The following is a 19,784-nucleotide window of genomic DNA, read 5'->3' on the forward strand; positions in this document are numbered from 1 at the left end:
ATCAGTTATGCATGAAAATTATGCATGATACATTACAACACAATTTCTACGTATTTACATTTCTGACACCGAAGCTTTGCTTTTTTTACATTCATACCACCAAAATCTTTCGTATCACATTAAAAATACTACTATTTTAACTTTAAAAAATGAAATACAGCTTTTCATGCATAGATAGGGTGGCATGTATGTAAAAATTGAAGTTTAAGTGTTAGATATGTAAATACATAAGAATTCAGTGGTATGTATGTAAATCTCCCTTAGTTAGGTTTACTAAGAATAGCAGCTGCTGTTGCTTTACCCAAACTATTAAAAGATGGATTTTAAATCATTCTTCGCTGTTAAATTATTGATTCTTATGCACTTAACAGGGTGATGAGATTAGTAGGAAAACTTCATGAACAATTTATACTGGAGAAGAGCAAGAAAAATAGGGAAAAGAAAAATCATGGCTTGCATGATGGAAGAAACTGCAATTTTGCAAATAAAGAAAATGGAAAAAAATTTATTTTTCCTTAAATATTTTCTTGCCTTGCCTCTTTTCCAGGAAAATAGTGATAGTTGTTAACCAGATATTACGCCTTGCAAGCAACACAACCCCTCTCCTGTCTATACAATATTTTGACCAATATTTTCCGGTGGAGGTGTCAAATCAGGTTCGCAGATCGCGTTGGAGTCAAACCTTAAATTGACCCGACCTGAAATTTTTCAACTCTGACCCAAAACCCAACCCAAAAATTAATAATGTCAGTAAAATCCAACCCGAATCCGACCCACCTTCAAACTGCTAACCCTAACCTGACCTGTATAAGCCATTTAAGGCAAGGCATAGATAGCTATTCAAGTCAATTTTGAGTCAATTTTGGGTTGGCGACTCGATTTTCTGTTAATTTAGAGTTGGCGAATCCATTTCGACTTAGCGGGTCAGTTTCGAGTCAATTTCATGTTGGCGGGTCATTCAAAACTGACCTAAAACTTAAGGGGGTTAGGATTCCTACTTTGAACCCGACCCACAAATTATTCAGGTTAATCTGAAACCAAATTTTTATCAAATTCAAATCGAGTTGGCACATATTTTGACAAACTTAAGGAAAAGAAAAAAAGATAACAAATACATGTTTACCAAAAATTAGTTTATCAAAGTAAAAAAAACCTCCAAGCACTAATTTGAATCAAGCCTCAAAACTTTCATCTTCCATTAAACAATTTTCTTGTTCCTAGTTATGATATCAATCAAACTCAGAGAGAATTTATATTTATTTACTTAACACATGCATTCAGCCGCAAAAATCCGCCCCACAAAAAGATGAACCCAACTATGCATTTACATAAAAAATAGGCGAAGCTAAATTCAATAAATACCTGCAAATTGCAGTCCGCTCCGGCCGACAAAAGCAAACCAATGCATTGATTTGCGCCTCGGTTGAGAGCAACATGAAGCGGTGTTGTATTCTGAACATTCCTAATGTTTACATCAACGCCCACCTCGAGAATAATCTATAGCACTCGAAGACAAAGCGGTTTATAAATTGGTTGGAAACACTAAAAAAAATATGAAAATTTAGATATGTAACACACAATTCTTATGTATTTACATATCTCATACCTAAACTTTCATATTTACATACATAGCACTTTGGCACTCTAAAACTATGTAATAATAGATGGATTTCACTTTTAAACAGTGGTCATAGTGCCATTTTTGTTGTGACATTAAAGATTTGAGCGTTCAAGGTGTGAGATGTGTAAATACATAAGAATTGTGTGCTATGTATGTAAATGCCACAAAAAAGTTATACAATGTACACAAATCATTTTTTTCCTTTTTTGTCAATGGAAAGGCTCTATACCTTTACAAGCTCGGCATCATTAACCATGGCGCCTATATGTAATGCTGTTCGGCCATGCAGCTCATCTTGTGCGACCGGATCTGCACCCGCAGCGAGTAATATTCTTACCAATTCTCGGCCCTCTGCAGAATGACATCAGACACAACAACTTAGAAGAATAGATGCATATATAGATAAATTTTAGGGGCATTTACATACATACCACCCAATTCCTATATACTTACATAACACAAACTATGCTTTTTATGTTTATACCATAAATCTTTTATATCACATCAAAAATATCACCATTTTAATATGCATAGGTAAGGTGGTATGGTATAAATGTAAAAATTGAAGTTTAAAGGTTAGATATGTAAATTCAAAAGAAATAGAGTGGTGTGTAAGGTAAATCTTCCATAATTTTATTTTGCAGACCTTCTGTCATCCAACTGGATAATTTGTTTATAAGGTCTAACAAAACTTACCAATGGAAGAAAAAAAAATAACCACCTTAATCAGAATTCACAAATAATTAGGAAAATGAATCCCATAATATCAACTTCCTCTGATTGCTTATCACCTGATCAGTAACATTTTTCTGCAACTAAAAATAAAAAAAGAGTTCCAAAGGGTTGATTTTGATTTGCATAATGAATCCTATAAAAGATAAGACCGCGAAAAAGAAAAAAAATTAATCACATTTAAGAAGGTTTTTCCAAAGTATGAAAAAAAGATAATTTGCAATGTTCAAAAACTAGCAACAAACAACCACAAGAGATTGAGCAAAATAGTTAACATAAATTTAGAATATGTAATCTCTTCTTCCACAAATCAATCCTCCAAATCCCAAAAAAATAGCCAGGCTAAACAAGCAAAATTCTTGGGAGGATTTTTTATAAATCAAAAGTTAAAACCTTAGAATTTAAAGGTTTTCATCAGGGTTTTGGAAATAAGACTAGAAATTGAATCAGAAAATTTTTAAAATTCAAATGTTAAAACGGAGTTATAACAAAGGTCGAATCGGTCAACATAATAAACATTTAAATTACTTTAATATGATTTAAATGATACAATAATCATATAATAATGGTATTTTCACCACTTCAACATACATTATTTGAAATTAAGACACCTTTCTTTTGAAAAGTTTGAATATGATTCTAAATAAAATTATTGTGACAATATATTTTAATTATTTTCTTTGTTTTTAATATAAACCTTTTATTTATAGGCATTCAACCAAAATCAAAAAATTACAAACTGAACAATATTAAAGATGGAAGGGTCATCAAAAGTCAAACTAAATCACCACTTGCACATTCTGCTGCTGGTTCTGACAAGTTTTGTGTGATTATGAGCAAAAGTGGCATTGGAACATGAAAAACCAAGCAAAGGGCCAGTTCACGATTGAATCAGTTGAACAGATCAGTCTGATCTAATTTTTAAAATCATGGATTTGATAGAATTTGTTAAGATAATTGATTATGATATATGTAAATTCTCTTCTTTGTTAAGTTATAATCTAGAATTGCACTGGATTTACTCTTTATTTTAATAAACTCCTAAAACCATAAATATGGAGCTTTTGTAATGCTTTGTCATTGATTCAATAAATTGTTTGCTCAATCGCATGGGAAATTAGACCCCCCGCGCAGCGCAACATGATTCCACTGTAAACCATGCTACCTGAACAAAGATGCGGAAACTATACTCTTATTACAACAAATTACAATCTTTCCCCTTATTATATAGGGAATGTCTTACAAGTTACCATATACAAGAAAAATAGAAAAGGAAAAAGCATACAACAAAATAAGAAACAAAATAAAAAAGAATAAAACTTAAATAGGAAATTCCCTCCAATAGCTTTCACAAATTGAACCTGTGGGGCCAATATGGCCAGCAGTCTGAGCCACCTAACAGAGACAAAATTTCACACTCCCCCTCAAGTTGGATCACAGATGTTGTAAAGAGTCAACTTGGTATTTAAATTATTGAAGTTGATGTTAAGGATTTAGTTAATACATCTGCGACTTGTAGATAGGTTAAAATGTAGATTAAGTGAATAATTTCACCATTGAACTTTTCAGAGGTACAATGTCAATCTCAATGTGTTTGGTCCTGCAATGATGCATCATAGGGTTCTCTGAAATACTATCTGCAGCTTGAATTTGACACCACTTCTAGAGACCCCTGCTTGCTTCTTGCTCCTCCATGTGACGAGATTTTCCCATACATAGTAACAATACCCAGATGTGGATCTTTTGTCAGTGAGTACTTCTACCCAACTAACATCAGTATAAACTTCTAGCTCCATGTTGTCTGATTTCTTAAACAATAACCCTTTGTTAGGGTTTTTGTAAGACGTCCCAAATATTCTTCATTTAGAGTATTCATATGTTGACTCACAATGCAGACAAAATAAGTGATATTAGGTCTAGTGTGTGACACATAAATAAGCTTACCCACCAATCGTTGATATCTACCTTTATCTACTGGTGTCGTTTTTCCCTCTAATGTAAGTTTTAGTTGAAATATATAGTAGTCTGAGAAAGTTTACATCCCAGCATTCATATTTCTTTTAGTAGGTCTAGAATATCTTTTTTTTTTTTAATATCACAAATCCCATCTTAAAACTGGCCAATTCCATGCAAAAAAATATCTCAAAACTCCTAGATCTTTATTTCAAATTCAGTGGTAAGAACCTTCTTAATCTTCTCAATCTCATTTTCATCACCCTCTATCAGAATCACATCATATAAATAGATAATAAGTATAATTTTCTTGCCTCATTATGTATATTTTATAAACATTGTATGATCAGCGTGACATTAGATGCACCCATTTCATTTCATAATATTGGCAAACTTGTCAAATCAAGCCCGTGGAGATTATTTAAAGACATAAAATAACTTTCTTAGTTTACAAACTAGATGTTTACTTAAGCCATTTTTAGCCCTTGTGGAATCTTCATATGCCCTTCTTCCTCGAGGTCTCCATTCAAAAAGGCACTCTTGATATGAAGTTGATGTAGTTCCCACTTTTTGTTCACTTCCAAGGAAAGAAAAACTCTTACAGTGTTTATCTTAGCTACTGGTGCAAATGTCTTTTGATAGTCTATCCCATAAGACCGAGTAGCACATTTAGCCACCAACCTAGTCTCGAACCTCTCAATGCTCTCATCTAATTTGTACTTGACATTGAACACCCATTTTAACCCAACGAGCCTTTATCTGGAGAAAGCCTTGTCAAAGTCCATGTGTCATTTAGATCAAGTTAATGGATCTAATCTTCCGCTACCTTTTTCAATTCTGGACTTTGAAGTATTTCACAAATATACTTAAATATTTGCACTCTATCAAGATTAGATACAAAAGATTTATAAGGTGATGATACCTTCCCGTGAACAACATACTCCAAGGTAGGACAATTTGTGGAACTTTAACTGTCTTCTCCACTAGATTCTATCTCTCTTGAAACTTTAGAGATGTGTGAATATACGTTTGGTTGTCAACAATCATGTGGTTGCATATTGTTTTTATCCTGCTCAATATATTTCTTTCTCCTAGTGTACACACAAAGTTTCTTATTGTCAACCTCAAGTTAGATATCCTTAAGTGGTTGAACTAGGGAGACAAAATGGTTAAGAGGGAAGTAAAATAGGTTGTAATGACTCTAAATCAGTGTAAGTATCTAGCGTAATGTCCTAATCTGATATTTACCCGAATTCCTACTGAATTTTAGACTAGGGATAGTAAGATTATTTAAAAAAAACTGACATCCATGTGTTAGACACATATCCAAGAAAGATACATTTGATGAATTTTGAGTCAAGCTTTGTGCAATTTGCCTGGTGAAGGAGAGCAAAAGAGTCAAAATATTTTTAGGGGAAGATTGTATGAGAAGACTAACATATATGTTTCTATCAAAATATATAGATGGGCTTTGAATCTAAGAACCGTACTTCGCATTATATTAATGAGGTAGGTGGTTATAAACACGACATCCCCCCCATAAAATATTTGGGATATTGTGAGACAGCATTATAGACTTAGATACCTCGAGGAGATATCTATTATTCCTCTCAGCTATCCTATTTTATTATGAATTTTTAATAAAACAACTCGCATGGATAATATCGTTCATTGCAAGGTAAGTTTCGGATTGGTCTCTGAATGTCGCAATTCAGTCGTTGCCATCCTAGTTCTAGTGGTTGTTCCGCGAACTTCGGTCACGAAAACAAGGGTCTTGGGAAACCCGGTCTCTGAATGCCACGATCAGGTCGTCGCCTTCCCAACTAGCTGCTCTCGTGACTATATCATTAACATCAGTCATGTAGACGAGAGCTTAAGGAGAATATGAGATGTTCGGAAGCGAAAATTTAGCACCGCAGACGACGACAGGATTAAGCTGCAAAATCGGGCTCCGATACCATGAAGAAAGATGGAGAAATTATATTCTCTTATTCCATCGTATACAAATTATAACATTTTCCATTATCATATAGGTAATGTCTAGGGAAAACAAAACTAAGGTTATTACAACCTACCAAATACAAACAAACAATAAAGAAAAGACATACAACATAACAAGAAATAGAATAAAAAGAAATAAAACTAAAATAGAAAACTCCCTCCAATAGCTTCCACAAATTGATCGTGTGGGGCCCAAATGAGTGGCGATCTGGACCACCTAAGAATTCAATGCTACCTTAGCACTAAAGGGAAGGTGTTAAATAAAGTCCAATAAAGAGAGGAATCTTCAAGATTCTAGTCCATATAAGCAAAAGCTTCATGAAAAGTCTTAATTACAAATTTCAAATCTATCCTCCTCAAGTATAATCTATCTAGTTCCTATAATCATTTCTACCCGCCACTTTTTAAATTTTGTCTGGCTATTATAATAAAATAAACAAGAATGCAGGCAAGCCTGAAAACAGAGCTCCACGAAAAATTATTACAACTTTGTGCCATATATGTATAGATACACACGCACACAAAGTCTACAATCGTTCATATCATTTAGGGGAATTTACATGCATAGCACACAATCTTACGTATGTGCATATGTCACGCCTAAACTTTCATATTTACACTCATGGCACTCAAATCTTTAATATCACATATTATCATTTTTTTAAAAGTGAAATCCATCTTTTCATGCATAGCTTTAAAGCACCAAAGTGCTATGCAAGTAAATATGAAAGTTTGGGTGTCAGATATATAAACACATAAAAATTGTGAGCTGAATATGTAAATTTCCCTCTTCTAAGTTCAGCCAAACAGATCGACTTTGATAGCCCACTTTGCTACACCAGACAACCAAAAAAGGGGCATTTACATACATACCACAAAATTCTTATGTATTTACATATCCAATACCTAAACTTCATTCAATACCTAAACTACTTCATTTTTTTACATTAATACACCAAAGCCTTCATATCACATCAAAAATACCAGCATTATAACTTTCAAAAAGTGAAACACACCGTTTCATGCATAAGTGGCCATGTATGTAAAAATTGGAATTTGGGTGTTAAATATGTAACTACATAAGAATTAAGTGGTATATATGTAAATCTTCTTAAAAGAAATACAGAGCTGATCCAACCTACCAGCTTCGCGGTCCTTTTTAAGAGCAGCAGCCATACACAAAGCCGTCCCCGCTGGACCAGGAATGTCGATAGCTTCATCAATCTCTTCGCGAGATGCAACTTCGACCCACCTTCGGACAACAACCACATTCCACGACTCGATGCACAAGTGCAGAGGCCTGTTTCATTGTTAGAAGAAATCGATTGTAATTAAGTCAAACACATAAGAGAACTGAAGCTTCGAGCGGAGAATCATACAGACAATTGGTTACGCAAAGTGTGCAAAAAAGTTGATTTGAATTGGTGTATTTCCGTGAATTGGCTGGAATGATGGATTTACACAATCGACGTAAAAAATAATAAGGGCATACCACCCAACTTACATGTACTTACATTATCTAACAACCCAAATGTTTCATATCACATAAAAAATACCACTATTTTAACTTTTAAAAATGAAAATACACATTTTCATGCATAGGTAAAATACATGATAAGACTTGAGTAGTACATGTAAATCTAATAATCCTTCAAAGAGAACTCAGAAAAATTATCAGATTGGTTTGATTAAACTTTAAAAACCTAAAATTTTACAATGAACATTTAATTTTGAGCAGGGCCAAATTATGTAGATTTAAGTATTCTCCAAAGAAAATCATGTATTATGAATTATGAACCCAGTTTCAAATTTCTGGTCCAAAATCCATTGAATTGCACAATCTACAATCCAAACCAAGTAAATTAAGTTACAAGGTGATTTGTATAAAAAATTTAATAGTGAAATATAGAAACAAGTCAAACTAACCTAATAGGATGCAGTTTGTTTTCCAATTTCAGCCAATTAATGCACATTTATAATTTATTATAACATCATGCTCAACATTTCACAAAGAAAAGCATAACCACCTGTATTTCAGCTCACACATTAGATGTCATCAAACAATTAAAGCGAGAAAATGCAATGCATCTACATTGTTAAATAGCATGCACATGAAAACCATCCATTTATGAAGAGGTTTATAAATTTAAATAATCCAAGTATAATCCATTTTGAACATTTTAGTAGGACGCAATGGGATAACTATTTGATGTTTTTATTGATCAGCATTTTGAACTTCTCATAATTATACTAAAAGCCTCACAACTTATATTTAACCTACATTTAGGATCTGTTTAGGACGGCTATAGTCATTTGTAAAAGTAATTGTAAAGTTGTGGTGGGTAAATCAATTTTTTAAAAAGTTGTGATGAGAATCATAAATATTTTTTTTTCAAAAAGTCAAATAGTAACTTTTCTACAATCACCACACTTTAGCATTCTGGTTATAAAAAACATCCTCCACCACAAATATTTCTACAGAATAGCAAGAAAAGAATTGTGATTGCAGACTGAAACAGAAACCCGGAACAAAATTGTCCCTAACATACCCTTAACAACTCTCAGAAAATCCAATGCCCGGCTCATTACTAGCAAATAAAGATCGAGATTTTGTTGCCACCAATTTCAACTTGACCTCGTGATAATAACATATTACAATTCCAATTGATCCACACACTCCAATATTGTCAATGTCGCTCTTTGGTTACTCATAAGTAGGAGGAGAAGACACTTCCAACTTCTAGAAGTAAAACTTAAGAAAATCACTTCTAAAAAAAATTTTTGGTTGTCCATGGAATTGACACTTTATATTTCTATTATTTTGTTTATGCATCCAATAAATCCTAATAAAGATACCAAATTATATGTAAATACATCATATGAATCTACCAACACAAATGCATGTGAAAAATTGTACTACAAAAATATGCATTCTATTGAAATATTATGTAAATATTATACATGCATGCATTAGTTTAAAAAAAAAAAAAGTGTACATAATTTTTAATTTATATCCAGAATTTGTCATTTGAACAAGGAGCTCACCGCTCACGGGAGAGTCAAATTTCTGGATATTCGAAGTCAATAGAGGAAACGAGCAAGAGGAAGAGTGAGAGAGACATTCGATGCATGAGAAACCGAGAGAGTGGGGCAAAGGAAGAATAAGAAGAGAAAGGGGGTAGAGGAGGCGAGCGGCTTACCTAGTCGTTTCCCTTTACTGCTCATGATCAAACTTTAGGGGGAGAGAGCTCGAACGGCTCTGTCGAGTGTCGTGAGCAGCAGATGAAAGGAGGAAGATGAAGGAGAAGCCTGATTGGCTATCCATACTCGAACGGCCCTACTCGAGTGAAAAAGAGGAAAGTGAGGCACTTGTGCCCTAACCGAGCCGCAGAAAAGGAAGAGAAACTTGATGGCTCAAGCGGCCTACCCAAGCAAAGAGATGGGAGAGCTTTTGTGTTTTACCCAAGAGCTGGAGGAGGAAGAAGATAGCGGGATCCCTGTCGTGCAGCTCGCAGAGGAGAAGGAAAGGAGCATGTGACTAAGTTGAAGCTCGACCAAGAGCCTGGGGAGGAAGGAAAAGGATAGCCAGAGTTTTGCATATAGGAGCTCTCGTGCGAGAGCAGCTCTGCATGCAAAGGAAGGCTCGATCGAGCCTTACTGTTCGGTTCAACGAGATTAAGGCAGGGCAGACGATTAAAAGGTAATAAAAATTTTAAATAATTAAATAATTTTAAGTTATTAATTGAAATTGATTTAATTAAGTTATGAAATGTAAATCATAATGTTGATTCTTATAATTTTAGGTGATTGGTGAAAGCAATTAAGCAGGACAGAATTTTGTTGAGGAGAGAAATTTCACGTATAAATTCTGAATTTCACATTTAATAATTATTTGTTTCATTAATTTGTGTTAAATTACAAAAAATAAGATTAAAGAATTCTTACCAATTGCCTTAGAATGTAGTTAAATAAAATATAAATTGGTAGGTGTTAAGGTTAACGGTAATTTAGAAAAGTGCTTGCATTGATTAAAGATAAATCATAATTTAATTAGACAAAAAGGACATATGAAAATATCTTATTGATTTAAATTAATTAAATATGATGTGTTAATAAAAAAACAAATTAAATCTATTATGTTATTCTAGGTTCAGAAAAATGATTAGATTTATCTGAGGAAAAAAAGATAACAGACAACATTTATGATGTGGGTAATATATTTTTATTTTACAATAGTATTATTTATTTACGTATATTATTATTGTTTTACACCTTTTATAAATGTTAAATGCAAATTTTCTTTTAAAAATTAAATACAAGATAAAATTAAATAAAATATGATATATAAATGCATATGGGAGTCACCCCTAGATGATACTAGCAGGAGAATACATTGTACCCGCGCACGAATTGAAAATGAAAATGGTTGTCTACTTTTATGATGGGTTGGAAAAGGTTGAGCGTACATTTTTATAAATTATACGTTTAAATGGTGACTCTCAGTTATGAAAAGTGCAACATAAATAAATGAAAAGAAATGAAATTTATTTTTTTTTACTGCTCTCTTTTACTGCATAGTTTTTACTATTGCCGCACTTTTACAAAAATATTTTAAAACGAGAATTATCGTAATATAGAAACACTTATCCACAGAGTAATTTTAACTCAAACCAAAGTTAGTAACATATTTACAGGAAAACCAACTGTAGAATAGATGAACCTCAGAGAATACATATACAAGCGTCGTGGAACACAAATTGATAGGTATTGCAGTTTAGTTTATTTTCTGTATAAATGCATATATAAATGTTAATGTTTAAATATGAAAAATCTATTGTAAGTATCAATTTTTAATTAGAATGGCTCTTTTGTGCATTGGATATTATTCTATGTTAAGAAATGAAACTCAGTTCCCGCATTGGTAATTCCAAGCTAACCGGGTCGAGTCATGATAAAAAGTGTCAAACTTAACAACTTTTAGAAGTATGACCTTAGAGTATATTTACTACACTTCTCACCTCCTATGGAAAGCATCACTTTCCACTTCTTATATGTGACTAAGGCTTAAAATTATGCAACAAAAATTGAGGCATTTTCTTTCAATGAAGCGAGGTGTGTTTAAGCCTCAAAATTAAAATATTAACTTAGTAAAAAAATATAAAATACAAGTAGCATACTTACATCAAAACAAAACATCATGTAAGATAATGACAAATCAAAGTAAAATTCATGACAACAAGTCTCTTCCAATCCCAATTTTACATAAACAAGCAGTCCAATACCCTGAGCTTATAATTTATCAATTCAAAAGTTTCCCCGATTTTCATCAATTTGATAGGTCTTCATTAAAATCATCATTATAAGAAATTGCTCTCTCTCCTCGCTTATCTTCAAATACATGTCAACATCCTCCTAATCATCGCCTTCATCTTCAATCTCAATCATCTACTTTTTTCTTAATCAATAAAAATCAATAAGACAATAAATTAAAAATTAAAATAACAATTTGATTGTTGATTAAAATTTGTATTGCATAAAGATTTATATTAAACTTCTCTATTACTTTCATGTTGACTTGTGTTGATCGTGTTCTTTCCCCAATCAAAGAATTCAGCATTGAGTTCTTCCTCTAGCAGTCATGTAGTTTTTTAACTTATTTTTCATCCTCAACAAATCATACATCTTTTAATGATACAGCACTACAAACAAATGGATCCTCATCATCCACCAAAAATCATTTAAATTAAACCATCAGAATCCTATTTTTAAAGGTTCGCATCTCTCACAATTTTCTCAAAAGCACATGATGAGGCATATGTCTCATGGCATACTTTTCAATATTACCTAAGTTGCATCTTCGCGCAATTTCAAACAATGCATGTAACCAAAACAAATAATCCCCCCCAAAAAAGAAAGGGTGATATCCTAGTTAACCTTATACTATTTTCTCTCATGTTTCCAGATCATCCATCTAAATGGCATTCAAGCCACGTCATTTCCCCATGAAAATTAGAATATTGATAAATCAAATGTTTCAGTACTAAGCATGATCTTTATTGAAAACAAATTATTCAAAATCGATGCAAAAGTCAATAATGCTTTTTTTCAAAAACTATTGCAACTGTGTGGCTAAAATAACAAACTAACAAACCAAGAGCGAGAAAAAAGGCTGATGGAACGAACAAATGGGCTTACGTCTTTCTTTGGGAATTTAAAATCCCCATAGATCTGCAACCTCCATTCTCCAATATAACTCTAGCACAATCAGAGTACCTCTTGGCAATGGCTCTATGAAGAACAGATTCACCTTCATCATCAACAGCATTGGGATCAGCTCCAGCCAACAACAATTCCTATTGCATTCAAACCAATTACAAATCAGATAAGGTGTAATCAAATACACTATCAGATAAATTTTTCACACACTAAGGCCTCATTTGAAACATATTTTTACTAACTTCCCTTTCAAAAAACGTCACTTACTCATTTGGTAAATATTTTGGTTGTGATGCTCATTTAAAGTACATACAGGCCATATAATTCCTATGTTTTTTACAAATGTGATACCTAAAATTTGATATTTACATATAAAACACATTGGTGTCATAAACCTATGCATCAAAAAGTGTACTTCACTTTCCAAAAGACACTGATAGTGATATTTTTGATGTGATGTTAAAGAACTGAATAGTATGAATGTTTAAGTGTTAGATATTTAAATACATAAGAATTGTATGGATTGCATGTAAATGCCCCCATTTAAAAAACGCTTTCCACAAAACTCCATTTTCTTGCTATTTCCAACTGCCATTCCCGTACAGCTTTAGAACACTTTTTTTTTCAAAAATAGTTTTAAAACAAACATTTCTAAAAGTAAGAACTCAATCAAACAAAGTGTGATTTCGATAAACTTACACGCATACATTCGGGTTGACCATGAAAAGCACAAACATGAGCTATCGAAGGACCAAAACCTTCTCTAAGCCTATGAGTTACATTAGCAGATCTCCTGATGAGAGCACAAACACACTCATGAGAACCAGCAGCTAAAGCAAACACAAGGGGTGGATCACCATCTTTATCCACAATATCCACATCTGCTTCTTTGTATGCCAAAATGGTTTCAACAAGCTCAGCAGAGCCCTGCTTACAAGCTAAATGAAGGGCAGCATGGCCATCAGCATTTTGTGACTCTAACAAAGAGCAAATTGTGTTGCTGTCGCCTTTTGATGCAGCCCTTGCAAGAAATTCTCTGAAAAATAAGCAGTTGGTTGAATCCTCGAAGAGATTGTGTCCATAAATAACATGAATTTCAAAAATTTACATATTTACCTGACGGCGGATAAGTCAGCTTCCGATATAAGTCTGTGTAGGATGTTGGGATTAGCCTGAAAAACCTCCAAGACGGATGTCGGGGATGGTTCTACAGCATTTGTTGGGAGAATCTTCATTACACTACTGCAGTGAGGGTAGATTTAGAAATAAAGAAAGACCAGGGGCCATCATGCATGCAAATGTCTCCCTTCAAAAAGTTTCACATTATTCTAACTATGATTTCCCGAGTACGCCGCACCTTACACCCTCCAAATGCACACCAAATGATCCAAATCTATTCTTTCAATGTCACATTTTAAATATTTGCACTGCACACCATCTTTGTAGTAAAAACTAATTCTTAAATTATCCTTTCTCATTTTACAGCACCTCAATCTAAAAAGTTTCAATTCTCCAGAAAGCATCTTTAAAAACATTAACATGCAAATAAACATGCTTAAAAACCTACTAATCTTTTATCTTTTAATAGCCACAAAAAGGGCTACTTATCATCAAACGAAAAAAAATAGACAGATTTACGAACATACCACTTAATTCTTATGTATTTGCATATATACACCTAAACTTCAATTTTTTACATGTATGCCACTATAAGCATGAAAAGGTGTATTTCACTTTTTAAAAGTTAAAATAGTGATATGTGAACACATGATATGAATGTAAATGTCCCCAGAATATATATATATATAACCACTCTGCTAAACACACAAAAGGCAATAATATAACAGAAAAGAAAAATAAAAAACACTAAAATCTACAAAAAACAGAAATTACTTTTCAGGACTGGGAGGCGGGCTCCTTGGAATCCCTTGCAAGTGCCGAAGAAATATAGCTAACATTGCATGAAAAGTAGGCCTCTTTGAAGCTTTGAATTGCAGGCATTCTCCAATCATCTTCCACAACTCCCTTGGAATTCCAACACCCACCACACTCGCATATTGCGGAGGCAAGCTCCTTGCTTTCACAACTGCTCGATGAATTTCCTCCGAGCTCAATCCAAACCATCTGCATAGAGCTCACCATCATTACGACGACAATCAAAGTAAAAGAAACTAGCAAAATAATGGGAAGACTTACATACATACCACTCAATTCCTATGTATTTACATATCTAACACCCAAACTTCATTTTTACAAGATGCCACCTCACCTAAGAATGAGTATCTCACTTTTTAAAAGTTAAAATGGTGGACTTCTTGATGAGATATCAAAGATTTGGGTGGTATAAATGTATAAAGTAAAGTTTTGGTGTTAGATTGGTAAATAAAGAGTAGGGGGTAATATGTAAGATTTACATACATACTCCCCAATTCCTATGTATTTACATATCTAACACCCAAACTTCAATTTTTACATACACCTCACCTATGTATGAAACGGTGTATCTCACTTTTAGAAGTTAAAATGGTGACCTTTTTGATGTGATATGAAAGATTTTCGGGGCAGAAATGTAAATAATTAAGGTTTAGGTGTTAGATATGTAAATACATAAGAATTGGGTGATATGTAAATTCAAAGATTTAACTTCACGTACGGAACAAAACTAGTACACATTTCAACCAAGGTGCATCCAAAGCTCCACGCATCGGACTCCCCCGATACGCTGCCGACACCATCATCCCAGAACAAATTCAATGCCTTCTTCAAAGGTTCCCATGCCTCTGGAGCCGTGTAATGTGGACTCAACATCGTGCAATCCATGCATGAATGCATCTTTGATGAACTTTCCTCCGGAAGAGATCGAGCTTTCTTGCAAGGTTTCTTTAGAATCTCGGGAAGCCCGTAATCAGAAACCACCGCCCGACCGTTCGCATCCAAAAGAAGATTCGATGGCTTTAGATTCATACAAACAACGCCTGCTGCGTGAAGTTCCGCCACTCCTCGTGCAATGTCTGCCCCATATCTACAAAGTTCCAAATAGATGTTAGATTTTGAAAATCTTTTGCACTATGTGTAACGCGAAAAAAAAAAACAATAATCAAAGTTCTGCCAAAAGCACAAATACAGTAGTTCTAAAATTTGAAACAAATAGTTGGGGCATTTACATAAGTACCACCCAATTCTTATGCATATTGATATCTAACTATACTTTAATTTTTACATTTATACCAACAAAATCTTTTATATCACATCAAAAACACCGCCCTTTTTAATTTTTAAAAAGTGATATACATCTTTTCGTACATAGGGAAGGTGGCATGTATGTAAAAATTGAAGTATAGGTGTTAGATATGTAACTACTACATAAGAATTGAGTAATTGAGTGGTATGTACGTAAATCTTCCTAAATAGTTAAGCAATGAAATTCTGTTAGTAAAAGCCAAACAGTTTTGGTCTATTACAAAGCTATGGACTGTTTCTTTAGGAAAAAGCTTACCTTTGTCGTTTGCCCTCATGATGTTATAAAACTGTTAACTTCTGATAAAAGAGATGTCTCCACAGGCTCAACCACAGAAATCAACAAGAGAATGATTTTTTTCATATTCTCTTACTGAATAGATTATGCTTATTGAAACAAAACGGCATTTACATACATACCATAGAATTCATATATATTTACATATCTAACAACTAAACTTCCATATTTACATGTCTTGCACTCAAATCATTGATATTACATCTAAAATACAATTATTACTTACTTTTAAAAAGTGAAATACACCATCTTATGCATAGGTTTATAACACCCAAACTGTTATAAATGTAAAAATTAAGTGTTGGATATGTAAATACATAAAAATTGTGTGGTAAGTGTGTAAATTTCCCTAAAACAAATCATATGAATAAAATACCGTAGCATGTGGTGGCCTCTTTGTATACATATGAGGATCTAAATTCCAATTCCTATGCTACCAGCAAAAAACTACAAAAAAGGTACAAAGCATTGAGGTAGACTTAAGAAAATGATTACATATGAGGGTATAATATGACATTTCATGTTTATATTCAATAGTGATTGATGTCATACATAATAAATTATAAGTTACTACCAGGGGAAAAAATACCATAGATTCAAATTTAAGAAATTCTCAAATTATAAATTCATTCTTTCAAAATTGCTTCATGAGTGAGGAACCACTAAAGTTTTTCAGATGAAAAGTTCTCAATTGTGCAATTTCAGATACAGATAACAACCATTAACCCTTCTATGTAAGCATTTAGGCCTCCAAAAAAAAATCTCAGATCAGAATTTGTTGATGACAGAAGGCCATATAGCTCTTAAAAGATGTCGCTTTTACTAATAAAAGCACAAAGTACGTCAGAATCTCACCCTAAAACCCCTAAACCATGACCGAAATCTTCAAAATTTAAGGGTAGATGAAAAAATTAAAATTGCTTTTTTTAACGCTTGGTACTTCATAAGCACTCCTACCAGAGAAAGAGAACAGAAGATAAGAACCTTAATATCTGCTCCAATGTCAGCCTCCCCTTATTCTGCTGCATCTCAGCTAGAACAGAGCTGTTGTATCTATCCATGATGAGAGAGAGATACCCATCGGACCGGAGAGCCCCATGGAATGTGCAAACATTCCTGCACCACATTGAAGCACGCCTCAAACTATCTAACCTACTCTGCACCCAAATGACATCCATGCCATCAGCTATAGGCACCCTCTTCACCGCAACCTGATGCCTGCACCGTCCACCGGAACCAGACGGCGCGCCGCTTGAAACAGACGAGCTGCCATAAAGCACAGCAGACCAAGTCTCTTGTCCACTCCTTCCTTCCCCAAGCCGACGCAGCAGTTTGAGATCATGGTGCGAGGTGAGGTCAATGGGACTACAGGAAGCACCTGCGGAGCTAGAACAGCATCCGGATACCGAAGCACGGGATAGTCTGCCGCGGTGGGGACGACGGCTAGAACCGAAGTAGTCGTCTTCATCCTCACTCTCAGCAGGCTCATCATCCTCCGTCCCGGCGACCACACTGGCGTCCTCTCCATCAGTGAAATCGCACTCAAACGAAGGAGATGTTGGAGATGAAGATAGTAAGGAAAGGATAGGGAAGTTCTTCCGAAGGGCATGAACGCTGTTCCCAACGACAGTCGGGTGGCGGCAACGAGGGCAAGAGAGAGTAGTGTCCGTTGAAGCCGCGAACATGCGCGAAAGACAGGATTTGCAGAATCCATGCCCGCAGTCGAGAAGCAAAGGCACTCGTTCCTCCTCGTTGTACCGCAAGTGGCAAACCGAACAGCACGGCACCTTCATATCTAGGGTTTCACTAATGATGAACGTAGAATAGGCCCCGAATTCTAAGCCCTAAGCCCTAATTTCAGAGAACAGATGGGGGAATGGGAAGGATGGCATCGTATTGTGGGGTTGGAGGGTTTCAGATCCGGAAGAGAGAGAAGGAAAGGGGAGCATTAGGGGAAGAGGGAGAGGAGGGCTGAGAAGCTTGGATTTGGAGTACAAGATTTGAGCTTTCGGAGCTCTGGTGGCAGAAGAGGGGGTCGCGATTGCAATCTCTCTCTGTCTTGTCTTTGTCGAGTTGCATTTGTGAGTTCTCTCCGTCGACCTCCGCCTACCTTTTTCTTCGCTGCGTTCATTTTTGTATATCAGATTTTTTTTTTTTTTTTTGGATCGCCGGTTTTTCTGGATCCGGTTCGGTGACAACGAGTGTGGTTAGACCGGACCGGATACGCGTGTGGGCTTTTGTTGAAGTCAGCGTGACATGGGCCATAGAGTTTTTCCTTTATCATTTTTGAATCTAGGGCTTGTTTGACTCTGAATTTCAACTCTCTCATCGCTTTGAATAAGAATCACAAAAAATGAAGAAAGGTCATTTGGATGATAACTTTCTTTCACGGCAACAAAGATTTTGGCATAAGAAGGCCATGGATTTGGGCCCTATACTCCACATTTTCACTTGATCACATATATAACATATGAATTTGATATTTACACTATAATAGAGGGGTGTCATAAATATATTTTATGAAAATTTGTGTTTCTCTTTTAAAAATATTTAAATTATAATATTTTTATGTCATTTTATCATCTTTCTCACACCCTAACTTCTTATAGTTGATTGTTGATTATAATTCGTTTAATCATTTTTTTCTTTTAACAGTAGTGTTTTGTTGAATTCTTCGATTACTCTTCAACCTTGTTGAGACCCCTCTCCTTTTAAAGAGTGATTATATTTAACAACCATATCGCTTACCAGCTTTGCATGGCTTGGTTCTTCTTATTTTAGACGAGGGAACATCATGACTGTTTTGATCATTCATCAACATTAGTTTAATTAGCAACCACATCCTCCCTACTTAAAGGCTACGAATGATTTGGATGACTTTATTATTTATCAACTTTAAGATATCATTTTCATTTATTTAAAGATAGCAATTGACTAATTACTCTTTATTATTATTCATGACGGTATTCATTGAAGAAAGATGATTGAACTATTAATTATTCTTGGTTTTTGTTTCTTCTAATGCTACCATGACGATGATTTAAATCCAATACATCTGTATTTATCCTAGAGATTCATTCTAAGTATTTTTATTTGCTTTTATGACATTCCCAAACTACTTCATCGTCACCTTTGGATCATGACATCTGCATTCCAACTTGACAGAAAAGATAACCATGTTGAGTAATCTAAATTGCTTTATAATGTCATAATGTTACTGTCTTCGAGCCATGACATTTTAGTATAGTAAATTTAATCATATCTTATTTAGTGGTTTATATGTCTTTCTTTTATTACTTTACTTTTTCATTTAGGTTGTTACTTTTCTCCTTTTAAGAGATGTTAACATTGCTCAATTTTTTTAAATTTGATAACTTCCCTGTGCCACCCCAATTTCACCTTTAGATCACACCAACGAGAATTTAAAATATGGATTAATTAGATAAAATTTATGACGTTTATGAGCTTCTTTCTGTCACAACCCAACCACATTGTCATATTTAGATCATAACAACCAGTTTAAAAAGAATGGTCAATTAAACAAAAAATTCAATAACATTTATGATTTTATTTGTTGTCACATCCAATATGATGCAACGTATCATATGGAGGCAGGTCACCCCGTGTCAAAGTCATAACAGTTAAATTATTTCTCAATATATAGTTATAATGACTCTTATCTACTTATTTTTCTTTAAATTTCATAAATACATGGTCACTAATATC

General features: G+C 34.2%; 1 protein-coding gene across 2 annotated transcripts in view; it reads right to left on the reverse strand.

Annotated features, from left to right (window-relative positions):
- Positions 1 to 18,188, reverse strand: part of LOC110037626 (E3 ubiquitin-protein ligase KEG) — a 41,334-nt gene extending 23,146 nt beyond the window's left edge. Inside the window, exons 1-9 of one of the 2 annotated variants that reach the window (XM_020742334.1) lie at positions 17,043 to 18,188; positions 15,177 to 15,545; positions 14,417 to 14,647; positions 13,640 to 13,762; positions 13,223 to 13,559; positions 12,503 to 12,660; positions 7,450 to 7,607; positions 1,851 to 1,972; positions 1,363 to 1,497 (exon numbers count right to left, since the gene is read on the reverse strand). In XM_020742334.1, coding sequence (XP_020597993.1) covers positions 1,363 to 1,497; positions 1,851 to 1,972; positions 7,450 to 7,607; positions 12,503 to 12,660; positions 13,223 to 13,559; positions 13,640 to 13,762; positions 14,417 to 14,647; positions 15,177 to 15,545; positions 17,043 to 17,851 — 2,442 coding nt within the window. In that variant the 5' untranslated portion in view covers positions 17,852 to 18,188. Of the gene's footprint in view, positions 1 to 1,362; positions 1,498 to 1,850; positions 1,973 to 7,449; positions 7,608 to 12,502; positions 12,661 to 13,222; positions 13,560 to 13,639; positions 13,766 to 14,416; positions 14,648 to 15,176; positions 15,546 to 17,042 lie in introns of both variants that reach the window. The other variant, XM_020742325.1, reaches the window with a different exon arrangement.
- Positions 18,189 to 19,784: the final 1,596 nt, after the last annotated feature.

The sequence above is a fragment of the Phalaenopsis equestris genome, unplaced genomic scaffold (assembly GCF_001263595.1).
Source record: "Phalaenopsis equestris unplaced genomic scaffold, ASM126359v1 Scaffold000002, whole genome shotgun sequence".
In the NCBI taxonomy this organism is placed as follows: domain Eukaryota; kingdom Viridiplantae; phylum Streptophyta; class Magnoliopsida; order Asparagales; family Orchidaceae; genus Phalaenopsis; species Phalaenopsis equestris.